General features: G+C 48.2%; 1 protein-coding gene across 1 annotated transcript in view; it reads right to left on the bottom strand.

The window, feature by feature from the left end:
- LOC138657354 (uncharacterized) overlaps positions 1-12,887 on the bottom strand; it is a 67,557-nt gene that overhangs the window by 17,564 nt on the left and 37,106 nt on the right. The window contains exon 6 of the mRNA XM_069745095.1: positions 6,268-6,324. Coding sequence (XP_069601196.1) covers positions 6,268-6,324 — 57 coding nt within the window. The remainder of the gene's footprint in view (positions 1-6,267; positions 6,325-12,887) is intronic.

Below are 12,887 nucleotides of genomic sequence, written 5' to 3'. Positions count from 1 at the left end.
CTACCAGCCTAGTCCCTCCTCCTTAACACTGCCAGCCAAGTCGCTCCTCCTTAACACTGCCAGTCTAGTAGCTTCTCCTTAACACTGCCAGCCTAGTCCCTCCTCCTTAACACTGCCAGCCAAGTTGCTCCTCCCTAACACTGCCAGTCTAGTCGCTTCTCCCTAACACGGACCGCCTAGTTACTCCTCGCTAACTTTGCCAGCCAAGTCACTCCTCCCTAACACTGCCAGCCTAGCTCCTCCTCCCTAACACTGTCACCTAAGTTGCTCCTCCCTAACACTGCCAGCCTAGTCCCTCCTCCCTAACACTGCCAGCCTAGTCGCTTCTCCCTAACACTGCCAGCCTAGTCGCTTCTCCCCAACACTGCCAGCCTAGTCGCTTCTCCCCAACACTGCCAGCCTAGTCCCTTATCCCTAACACTGCCAGCCTAGTCGCTTCTCCCTAACACTACCAGCCTAGTCCCTTATCCCTAACACTGCCAGCCTAGTCGCTTCTCCCTAACACTACCAGCCTAGTCCCTCCTCCTTAACACTGCCAGCCAAGTCGCTCCTCCTTAACACTGCCAGTCTAGTAGCTTCTCCTTAACACTGCCAGCCTAGTCCCTCCTCCTTAACACTGCCAGCCAAGTTGCTCCTCCCTAACACTGCCAGTCTAGTCACTTCTCCCTAACACTGACCGCCTAGTTACTCCTCGCTAACTTTGCCAGCCAAGTCACTCCTCCCTAACACTGCCAGCCAAGTCACTCCTCCCTAACACTGCCAGCCTAGTCGCTTCTCCCCAACACTGCCAGCCTAGTCGCTTATCCCTAACACTGCCAGCCTAGTCGCTTCTCCCTAACACTACCAGCCTAGTCCCTCCTCCTTAACACTGCCAGCCAAGTCGCTCCTCCTTAACACTGCCAGTCTAGTAGCTTCTCCTTAACACTGCAAGCCTAGCTCCTCCTCCCTAACACTGTCACCTAAGTTACTCCTCCCTAACACTGACAGCCTAGTCACTTCTCCCTAACACTGCCAGCCTAATCGATTCTCCATAACACTGCCAGCCTACTCCCTAACACTGCCAGCCAAGTCGCTCCTCCCTAACACTGCCAGTCTAGTCGCTTCTCCCTTACACTGCCAGCCAAGTCGCTTCTCCCTAACACTGCCAGTCTAGTTGCTTCTTCCTACCGCTGCCAGCAAAGTCACTACTCCCTAACACTGCCAGTCTATTCCCTCCTCCCTAACACTGCCAGCTAAATCGCTCCTCCCTAACACTGCAGGTCTAGTCTCTTCTCCCTAACACTGCCAGCCAAGTCGCTTCTCCCTAACACTGCCAGTCTAGTCACTTCTCCCTAACACTGCCAGCCAAGTCACTTCTCCCTAACACTGCCAGTCTAGTCGCTTCTCCCTAACACTGCCAGCCTAGTCGTTTCTCCATAACACTTCCAGCCTAGTCCCTCATCCTTAACACTGCCAGCCAAGTCGCTCCTCTCTAACGCTCCCAGTCTAGTAGCTTCTCCCTAACACTGCCAGCCTAGTCCCTACTCCCTAACACTGCCAGCCTAGTTCCTCTTCCCTAACACTGTCAGCCAAGTTGCTCCTCCCTAGCACTGCCAGCCTAGTTGCTTCTCCATAACACTGCCAGCCTAGTCCCTCATCCTTAACACTGCCAGCCAAGTCGCTCCTCTCTAACGCTGCCAGTCTAGTAGCTTCTCCCTAACACTGCCAGCCTAGTCCCTACTCCCTAACACTGCCAGCCTAGTTCCTCTTCCCTAACACTGTCAGCCAAGTTGCTCCTTCCTAGCACTGCCAGCCTAGTTGCTTCTCCATAACACTGCCAGCCTAGTCCCTAACACTGCCAGCCAAGTCGCTCCTCCCTAACACTGCCAGTCTAGTCGCTTCTCCCTTACACTGCCAGCCAAGTCGCTTCTCCCTAACACTGCCAGTCTAGTTGCTTCTTCCTACCACTGCCAGCAAAGTCACTACTCCCTAACACTGCCAGTCTATTCCCTCCTCCCTAACACTGCCAGCTAAATCGCTCCTCCCTAACACTGCAGGTCTAGTCACTTCTCCCTAACACTGCCAACCAAGTCGCTTCTCCCTAACGCTGCCAGTCTAGTCACTTCTCCCTAACACTGCCAGCCAAGTCACTTCTCCCTAACACTGCCAGTCTAGTCGCTTCTCCCTAACACTGCCAGCCTAGTCGTTTCTTCATAACACTTCCAGCCTAGTCCCTCATCCTTAACACTGCCAGCCAAGTCGCTCCTCTCTAACGCTGCCAGTCTAGTAGCTTCTCCCTAACACTGCCAACCTAGTCCCTACTCCCTAACACTGCCAGCCTAGTTCCTCTTCCCTAACACTGTCAGCCAAGTTGCTCCTCCCTAGCACTGCCAGCCTAGTTGCTTCTCCATAACACTGCCAGCCTAGTCCCTTCTCCCTAACACTGCCAGTCTAGTCCCTTCTCCCTAACACTGCCAGCCAAGTCACTTCTCCCTAACACTGCCAGTCTAGTTGCTCCTTCCTACCACTGCCAGCAAAGTCACTACTCCCTAACACTGCCAGTCTATTCCCTCCTCCCTAACACTGCCAGCTAAATCGCTCCTCCCTAACACTGCCAGTCTAGTCACTTCTCCCTAACACTGCCAGCCAAGTCACTTCTCCCTAACACTGCCAGTCTAGTCGCTTCTCCCTAACACTGCCAGCCTAGTCGTTTCTCCATAACACTTCCAGCCTAGTCCCTCATCCTTAACACTGCCAGCCAAGTCGCTCCTCTCTAACGCTGCCAGTCTAGTAGCTTCTCCCTAACACTGCCAGCCTAGTCCCTACTCCCTAACACTGCCAGCCTAGTTCCTCTTCCCTAACACTGTCAGCCAAGTTGCTCCTTCCTAGCACTGCCAGCCTAGTTGCTTCTCCATAACACTGCCAGCCTAGTCCCTTCTCCCTAACACTGCCAGTCTAGTCGCTTCTCTCTAACACTGCCAGCCAAGTCGCTTCTCCCTAACACTGCCAGTCTAGTTGCTCCTTCCTACCACTGCCAGCAAAGTCACTACTCCCTAACACTGCCAGTCTATTCCCTCCTCCCTAACACTGCCAGCTAAATCGCTCCTCCGTAACACTGCCAGTCTAGTCACTTCTCCCTAACACTGCCATCCAAGTCGCTTCTCCCTAACACTGCCAGTCTAGTCACTGCTCCCTAGCATTGCCAGCCTAGTCGCTTCTTCCTAACAATGCCAACCAATTCGCTTCTCCCTAACACTGCCAGCCTAGTCAATCTTCCCTAACACTGCCAGTCTAGTCTCTCCTCCCTAACACTGCCAACCTAGTCCCTTCTCCCCAACACTGCCAGTCTAGTCACTCCTCCCTAACCCTGTTTCTCTAGTCGTTTCTCCCTAACGCTGCCAGCCTAGTCACTTCTTCCTAACATTGCCAGCCAAGTCACTCCTTCCTTACACTGCCAGTCTAGTCACTCCTTCCTAACATTGCCAGCCTAGTCCCTTGTCCCAAACACTGCCAGCCACAGTTGTGCTGTTTTTCCTTTGCTTCGGTTTTTGTAAATTTTCCTTGAGATGGTGACTGCATCTGTAACACATGGGGCCAGGGGGCTACTAGATCAGTGGTCTCTTACAGGACCGCGGCAGGCATCTGCCGCTGCAGTATCTGAACCTGTGTCTGAGACGCAGGTTCAGTTAAACTCTATTGCCGTGCGATCCTGCACGCAATACTTAAAAGCTGCCAGCCAATCAAAGGCTGGCAGTTGACATCAGCGAGCACGTCACCGATGTATGACATCATTGTCATTTGCCGGCGAGTGTGCACCTGGACTGTGTTGAAGGAGCATTGCCGCAGGAGCGCAGCAAGGTAAGAAGAAAGTTTTTTTTATTTTTATTAAAAGCAGCACGGGAGCAGGATGGGAGACACGAGGGCAGGATGGGAGACACAGGGGGAAGAATGGAGACACGAGGCAAGTATGGAGACACAGGGGGCCGGATGGGAGACACAGGGGGCAGGATGGGAGCCAAGGTGGGCAGGATGGGCGACATAGGGGGCAGGATGGGAGACACAGGGGGCAGGATGGGAGCCAAGGTGGGCAGGATGGGAGACATAGGGGGCAGGATGGAAGACACGGGGGACAGGATGGAAGACACGGGGAGCAGGATTGATGACACGGGGGACAGGATGCAGACAGATGGTGTGGTTAGGTAAAGAGAAAGGTTTTTCTTTATTTTTATTGAAAGCCGCAAGCCGCAATATGTTTCTAAGGCAAAATTGAGACAGGGGGCAGGATGGAGACACAGGGGGTAGGATCATGGGGCAGGATGGAGACAGATGGGGCAGGATCATGGGACAGGATGGAGGCAGATGGGGCAGAATCATGGGGCAGGATGGAGACAGATGGGGCAGGATCATGGGGCAGGATGGAGACAAATGGGGCAGGATCATGGGGCAGGATGGAGACAAATGGGGCAGGATCATGGGCAGGATGGAGACACATGGTGCAGGATAATGGGTCAGGATGGAGACATGCGGCAGGATGGAGACGCATGGTGCAAGATCATGGGCAGGATGGATGCAATGGAGACAGATGGGGCAGGATCACGGGGCAGATGGAGCAGGATCACTGGACAGATGAGGCAGGATCACAGGCAGATGGGGCAGGACCATGAGACGGATGAGGCAGAATCACGGGAAAGATGGGGCAGGATCGGACATCACATGGTGTAGAATGGATACCCATGAGGGCAGTATGGGAGAAGATATGGGGCCAGGATGGGAGAACATATGGCTGGAGTCAGGAATGAGACACACGGGGGCCTGGATGGGGAATATTATTACCATAAGGGCTAATTAAGGTACATTATTACTGCAATTATGTATTTATTTTACTGTTACTGTTTTAAATGCCGGAAGCAGTCCTGTTAATGTGCAGAGCGACACTATATCGCCTTACTTTCTTCATCTGGGGTAGCTTAGAAGTTGGGAAAAAATTAAATAATGTGTTCTGCAAGTGGTGCTCTAGCTAACTGTGTTATTTCCTGCAGAGATGAGCCTTGGCTGGAAGTGATAGTGGTCTGTGCTGGATGAAGATGAAAAGCAAAGATGAAGGACTTCACGTAGAGAGGTCACTGGTGAGTCAGTGTGTTACCTGTACACTGACACTATGCACTGTATACTACTGTATATACAGCGGTCCTGTGTCATAATGTCACCAATGATCACTGTATTACCTTTACACTGACACTATATACAGAGCTCCTGTGTATAATGTCACTGATCACAGTATAACCTGTACAATATATACAATTCTCGTGTGTATAATGTCACTGGTGATCACTGTATTACCTGTACACTGACATTATATACAGCGCTCCTGTGTATAATGTCACCAGTAATCACTATATTACCTCTACACAGCCACTGCATACTAAGTACAGATCTCCTGGGTATAATGGCACTTATGGTGATATTAGTATTGTGGTTTTTATCATTGATCAGTATTGTAGCATTCAGTCACTCTGTGGTGGTAATATGTTGTCCGGCCATGGTGTGGCGATATTTGTTCCTTGTATGTGCTAATATTTGGCTACTATGTGGTGGTAGTTTGTTGTCCGGTCATGGTGTGGTGGTATTTGCTCATTGTATGTGGTATTATTGGTCACCATGTGGTGGTAATATGTGGTTTGGACATAGTGTGGTGGTATTTGTGCCTTGTATGTGATATTATTTGGTCACTGTCGTAGCAGTATGTGGTCTGGACATGGTGTGGCAGTATTTGTTCCTTGTATGTGGTATTATAGGTCACTATGTGGTGGTAATATGGTGTCTGGACATGGTGCAGTGGTATTTGTCCCTTGTATATGATATTATTTGTCATTTTAAAAATTGAAAAACAAATAAAAATATACCTAAACTGTATTGGACATTTTAACAAATGGCTAATAGGATAGAGTAGAGAAGGGCTCGGCCAAAAGAGTATTCCTTGTCGTGGTGGCGGCTTAAAAAATCTTTTGCCAAAACAAAAGCTGCTGTCTATATATGTGATATGGTGATGGGAGCTGTTAATGTGTGATTGGTAAGAAGTGGAGCTTTTCCAAGAGAGAGTGGTGGGACTGTGGACAGTTCGAGAGGTGGAGTCTGGGTGGAGTCTCAGGGGGGCCCCAAAAAGTTTGCCAGTATGGGGTCCTGAAATTCCTAGTGGCAGCCCTGCCGGCCATCATGTGTGTTGCTAATCGGCCCCCACAGGCACAGATCTGAGGCTTTATACATGAAGACATAAAGCGGATCACTCACCTATGTCAACGAAGAGGATCATGGGGATCACAAACAGGATATAGGTGTAAGAAAATCCTAAGGAAAGAAAGAAGATTTCTCGTTTTATTGGTAGATAACGGGCAACCTGAATGGGAAGTCGCACCCCAACCTTCCTATGTGATATATGTGCACAGATCCCCCCGGATCCTCTGACTGCTGCCAGTGAGCGGGAATATTCCGATCCACAACGAGATCATGACAACTGGTCCAACAGCTGAGGGGCTGTTACAATGTGTGAGTACAGGCAATCTTGTGGCAACAAGAATCTTCCCCTTCCCCTATAGCGTAATACGGACGAGTGCTATGCCATAAAAAAATCACATAGCACTCGGACCAATGTTAGTCTATGGGGCAGCTCTTATCATCCGTTGTTTTCTCAGCCGTATTATACGTGCGAGTGAAATCGCTGCATGCTGCGATTGTCACCGTATTACGCCCGAAATACGCCAATGCAAGTCTATGGGTGCGAGAAAAACTCGCACGCCACACGGACCATCAGTGTGACTTGCGAAAAATACGCAGCGGTGTCCTATAGAAAAGCCGGCAATTCAGCGCGGTGTACAGTAAAATCACACTGACAGGTTAGAATACATAAAATAAATTAATACTAAATGTCCATAGGGAAGTAGTTTGCCCAATAAACACTCTAATAGAATTCAACAACAATATCCATACCGGTACAATTGCCCGTGGATAGTGATGTAGGCAGAAAGATTAAAAAATGAATTTTTATTACAATAATTTTTAAAAACCTAAACAATAAACAGAGCTAAAAAGAAACCTCCATAGGAAGGAACAAGCAGTACAGACACCGTAAGATAGTAGACTGTAAGTAACGTATATCAACTGGCAGACAATAATTACTCCTGCTATATATATTTTTCTAAATCCAGGGGTAGCATATAGTTAATAAACCATAAAGAGAGCAGGCAGATATATTTTGCAGTGTATATATTAATATATTTAAACTCTGTATACCAGGTCCTCTATGTTATCAAAGGCCAATATCCTATCCCCATATAAATATACAAATATACAATTTAACAATGAAAGGCCGCCCTTATCGCATATAATAAAAGTAAATGTGCAAATAATGCAATATAGCAAGTGCTAATGCCGATAATGTAGGTCTAATATATCAGGACGTAGAGTTGAGCGACCTTGACCTTTTTAGAGTCGAGCCGGGTTTCGCGAAACCCGACTATCTCAAAAGTCGGGTCGAGTGAAATCGGCCGATTATGGCGAAAAGTCGGGATCGACCGAAACACGAAACCCAATGCAAGTCAATGGGGCAGCATAGTCGGCAGTGAGTGGGGGCCAGGAAAACACCTAGAGTGCCCATTTTAATGTCAAAACCATCCATTCTTCTTAATGAAGCTTGTCAAGCGTAATTAACCTTATCATAATTGGAAGGCATTTGAAATTGGGGGTCATTTGGCTAAAGTTGTGGGGGGTAGGGCTGGTTCAAGTAATTAGTGGGCCCAGGAAATCTGGACCACGTCACGGCAGTGGAGCAGGGAGAGGTAAGTATTTCAACTTTGCAAGTGCTGTGAACCTGAGCAAGCAGGGGGGGCCCACTCGTTGGCATTGGCACTGGCACAGGGCCCCTCAAAGTACAGCGGTGTGTTTGCACGGCGGGGGCGCCTCCCACCGGCAGCAACACTTTTGCGTACTATGAGAGGCCCTGTGCCAGTGACGTCGCCAACTAGTATTCCTCCCCCCACCTGATGAAGGAACCTGCACTTTCATCTGCACCTTCCTCTTTGTCCCCGTGTAAGGTGGTATGGTATGCGGGAAGAGCAACCTGACTTTCAGCAGGGTCACAATGTTGTTGTGTAGCATGCATGGGGAATGTTGCGTTATGGGTCAATGTACCAGCAGACTCATCTATCACTGGCTGGGCAATGGGCACGATGAAGTGGAAACACAGATATAGGCCCAAAGAATAAAGTGGGCTAAATGCAGTTAAAAATTGGTAACACAGGAATAACCAGGGGGCATTGCAGTGGAGGACAACTGGAATGAGAGGCTGACACAGAGAGTAGGGCCAAATCAGTAAGTAGTCGAAATGCAGTTCAAAATTGGCAACCGTAGTAAACAGGCGGCACAGCTTTGTTCAGTGGAGGAGAACAGCAAGGAGTGGCAGACACCGATAGTAGGCCCCAACCCAACTAGTAGGCCAAATGCAGTCTAACATTAACAACTACTTAACGAGAGCCTGAAAATGGAATTTCAGGACAGGAAACCAGGAGAACAGCAAGGAGTGGCAGACACCGATAGTAGGCCCCAAACCAACTAGTACGCCAAATGCAGTTGTTCCATTTAACCACAATTTAATGAGAGCCTGAAGATCGAAGCTCAGGAAAGGCAACCTGGGGAACACCTTGGAGTGTAACACACCATCTCTCTACACCCCATACCCATTTTGTAGGCCTAATGCAGTGTACTTTTCTACAACTACTAAACGAGAGGCGGAAGACCGAAGCAATGGCAAGGAAACCTGGGGAACACCTTGGAGTGTAACACACCATCTCTCTCCACCCCATACCCAATTTGTAGGCCTAATGCAGCGTAGTTTCCGACAACTACTAAACGAGAGCATGAAGATCGAAGCTCAGGAAAGGCAACCTGGGGAACAGCTTGGAGTGTAACACACCCTCTCTCTACACCCCATACCCAATTTGTAGGCCTAATGCAGCGTAGTTTCCGACAACTACTAAACGAGAGCCTGAAGATCGAAGCTCAGGAAAGGCAACCTGGGGAACACCTTGGAGTGTAACACACCATCTCTCTACACCCCATACCCATTTTGTAGGCCTAATGCAGTGTACTTTTCTACAACTACTAAACGAGAGGCGGAAGACCGAAGCAATGGCAAGGAAACCTGGGGAACACCTTGGAGTGTAACACACCATCTCTCTCCACCCCATACCCAATTTGTAGGCCTAATGCAGCGTAGTTTCCGACAACTACTAAACGAGAGCATGAAGATCGAAGCTCAGGAAAGGCAACCTGGGGAACACCTTGGAGTGTAACACAACCTCTCTCTACACCACGGAAGGGCTGATTCTTAGGAAGGAAGGCTGTTGGAAATAAGCATTGCGCGTCCAAGGGTGATTACATTCTTATTAGGTATATACTCACCCTCGGACGCGTCCTGCTTCTTTATTTGTAATGAATGTTTATTTGCAATGTGGTTTTGACTTACTCTATTATTTTTGTAATTAATGATTTTATTATTTTCATTGTTTTGCATCTTCTTGGCAATAATATAAAGAAGACGCGACAGGACAACACTCGGTGGATGCCATATCTGTGTTTTCAATTTAAAAAACCTTTCAGTTAACTACTTGCAGGAGAAAGTAATTGTAGCTGGTGGCCATTTTTAGTACTGTACCAGATTTTAGTTGTGTGTTTGTTTTTAATGTTAAAATGTCTGCATTTGATATCTCACCAGTATTTTCTTTTTTATAAGCAAAATACTTATTTTTTTATTTTATGATGTTGGTTCAAGGGGTACACGGGCAGCAGTAGACAGGTCAGTGGAGGCCTAGTGGAAGGAGGGACCGCAGATGCGCCAATGTTTCCCCCATACCAAATTTGTAGGCCTAATGCAGCGTAGTTTACAACAACTACTAAACGAGAGCCGGAAGATCGAAGCTCAGGAAAGGCAACCTGGGGAACAGCTTGGAGTGTAACACACCCTCTCTCTACACCCCATACCCAATTTGTAGGCCTAATGCAGCGTAGTTTCCGACAACTACTAAACGAGAGCATGAAGATCGAAGCTCAGGAAAGGCAACCTGGGGAACAGCTTGGAGTGTAACACACCATCTCTCTACACCCCATACCCAATTTGAAGGCCTAATGCAGCGTAGTTTCCGACAACTACTAAACGAGAGCATGAAGATCGAAGCTCAGGAAAGGCAACCTGGGGAACAGCTTGGAGTGTAACACACCCTCTCTCTACACCCCATACCCAATTTGTAGGCCTAATGCAGCGTAGTTTCCGACAACTACTAAACGAGAGCCGGAAGATCGAAGCTCAGGAAAGGCAACCTGGGGAACACCTTGGAGTGTAACACACCCTCTCTCTACACCCCATACCCAATTTGAAGGCCTAATGCAGCATAGTTTCCAACAACTACTAAACGAGAGCCGGAAGATCGAAGCTCAGGAAAGGCAACCTGGGGAACACCTTGGAGTGTAACACAACCTCTCTCTACACCACGGAAGGGCTGATTCTTAGGAAGGAAGGCTGTTGGAAATAAGCATTGCGCGTCCGAGGGTGATTATATTCTTATTAGGTATATACTCACCCTCGGACGCGTCCTGCTTCTTTATTTGTAATGAATGTTTATTTGCAATGTGGTTTTGACTTACTCTATTATTTTTGTAATTAATGATTTTATTATTTTCATTGTTTTGCATCTTCTTGGCAATAATATAAAGAAGACGCGACAGGACAACACTCGGTGGATGCCATATCTGTGTTTTCAATTTAAAAAACCTTTCAGTTAACTACTTGCAGGAGAAAGTAATTGTAGCTGGTGGCCATTTTTAGTACTGTACCAGATTTTTGTTGTGTGTTTGTTTTTAATGTTAAAATGTCTGCATTTGATATCTCACCAGTATTTTCTTTTTTATAAGCAAAATACTTATTTTTTTATTTTATGATGTTGGTTCAAGGGGTACACGGGCAGCAGTAGACAGGTCACTGGAGGCATAGTGGAAGGAGGGACCGCAGACAGGCTTCGAAGCCCTAACATCATAAATTGGGCTGCCTGTAGGCAATTTAAAATTGGTTCCAGGGGAACACGGGCAGCAGTAGACAGGTCAGTGGAAGTCTAGTGGAAGGAGTGACGGCAGACAGGCTTCGAAGGCCTAACATAACAAAATTGGGCTGGCTGTAGGCACTTTTAAATTGGTTCCAGGGGTACACGGGCAGCAGTGGTCTGGTCAGTGTAGTAGTAGTTGAAAGAACGGACCGCAGACAGGCTTCGAAGGCCTAACATAACAAAATTGGGCTGGCTGTAGGCACTTTTGAATTGGTTCCAGGGGAACACGGCCAGCAGTGGCCTGGTCAGTGTAGTAGTTGTAGAAAGAACGGACCGCAGACAGGCTTCGAAGGCCTAACATAACAAAAATGTCAAAACAATGGTATTGTCAGTGCCAGGCATTGAATGATGTCAGCGCATAGACTAAACATTGGTGAAGCTGTGAGAGATAATTTTGCAAGTGGTAGAGCACTGTTTGAGCTGGGGGGGGGAACTGTCTTGTGGCCGGCGGTACAGGCACAGGGCCCCTCATATTACAATGGTGTGTCTGACGTTGGGTGCGCACCACCACCGCCAGAGACACTTTATTGTACTATGAGGGACCCAGTGGCAGTGCCGTCGACCAAAAGCGGGCACACCCACCTCTTCAGACAAACAGCACTCTCACGGGTGCTGGCGCAAAGTGGCGATACCACGGCCCCGTGTGGGGAGTTTGGCCATTTTGTTAGGAGTAAACATGTCGTATGCTGGACAATCAGGTGCAGAAAATTACGAGATTGGAAAAGTCATTCAGAAGAGTCCACAGGCAAGACCTTTTCATAGGAAAGTTAGGTGTCAGCCGGGCAAGGTGGGGCAAAAGATTTCGAAATCCAGTTGTGGTTCATTTTAATGAAGGTTAGATCATCTACATTTTGGGTAGCCAGACGAGTCCTTTTTTCAGTTAGTATTGAACCTGCAGCACTGAATACTCTTTCTGATAGGACACTAGCTGACGGGCAAGCAAGCTCCTGCAATGCATATTCTGCCAATTCTGGCCAGGTGTCTAATTTGGATGCCCAGTAATCAAATGGGAATGGCGGTTGAGGGAGAACGTCGATAAGGGATGAAAAATAGTTTGTAACCATACTGGACAAATGTTGTCTCCTGTCACTTTGAATTGATGCTGCAGTACCTGTCCTGTCTGCGGTCATAGCAAAATCACTCCACAACCTGGTCAGAAAACCCCTCTGGCCAACGCCACTTCTGATTTCTGCCCCTCTAACACCTCTGGTCTGCTGGCCCCTGGAGCTCGTGTGAGAACGATCACGGGCGCTGTGTGCAGGGAATGCCAGAAGCAAACGGTCAACAAGAGTTGATTGTTTTGTTGCTAATATTAGTTCCAAGTTCTCATGTGGCATAATATTTTGCAATTTGCCTTTATAGCGAGGATCAAGGAGGCAGGCCAACCAGTAATCGTCATCGTTCATCATTTTTGTAATGCGTGTGTCCCTTTTGAGGATACGCAAGGCATAATCCGCCATGTGGCCCAAAGTTCCAGTTGTCAAATCTGCGGTTGTGCTTGGTTGAGGGGCAGTTGCAGGCAAATCTACGTCACTTGTGTCCCTCAAAAAACCAGAACCCGGCCTTGCCACGCCACCAATTTCCAGTGACCCCGGGAAAGCTTCCTCATTAAAAATATACTCATCCCCATCATCCTCCTCATCCTCCACCTCCTTTTCGCCCGCTACCTCGTCCTGTACACTGCCCTGACCAGACAATGGCTGACTGTCATCAAGGCTTTCCTCTTCCTCTGGTGCAGACGCCTGATCCTTTATGTGCGCC

Source organism: Ranitomeya imitator, chromosome 1 (genome assembly GCF_032444005.1).
Source record: "Ranitomeya imitator isolate aRanImi1 chromosome 1, aRanImi1.pri, whole genome shotgun sequence".
Taxonomy (NCBI): Eukaryota; Metazoa; Chordata; class Amphibia; order Anura; family Dendrobatidae; genus Ranitomeya; species Ranitomeya imitator.
Note: the sequence above shows the minus strand (reverse complement) of the source record. Positions and strands in the feature narration are given on the sequence as shown.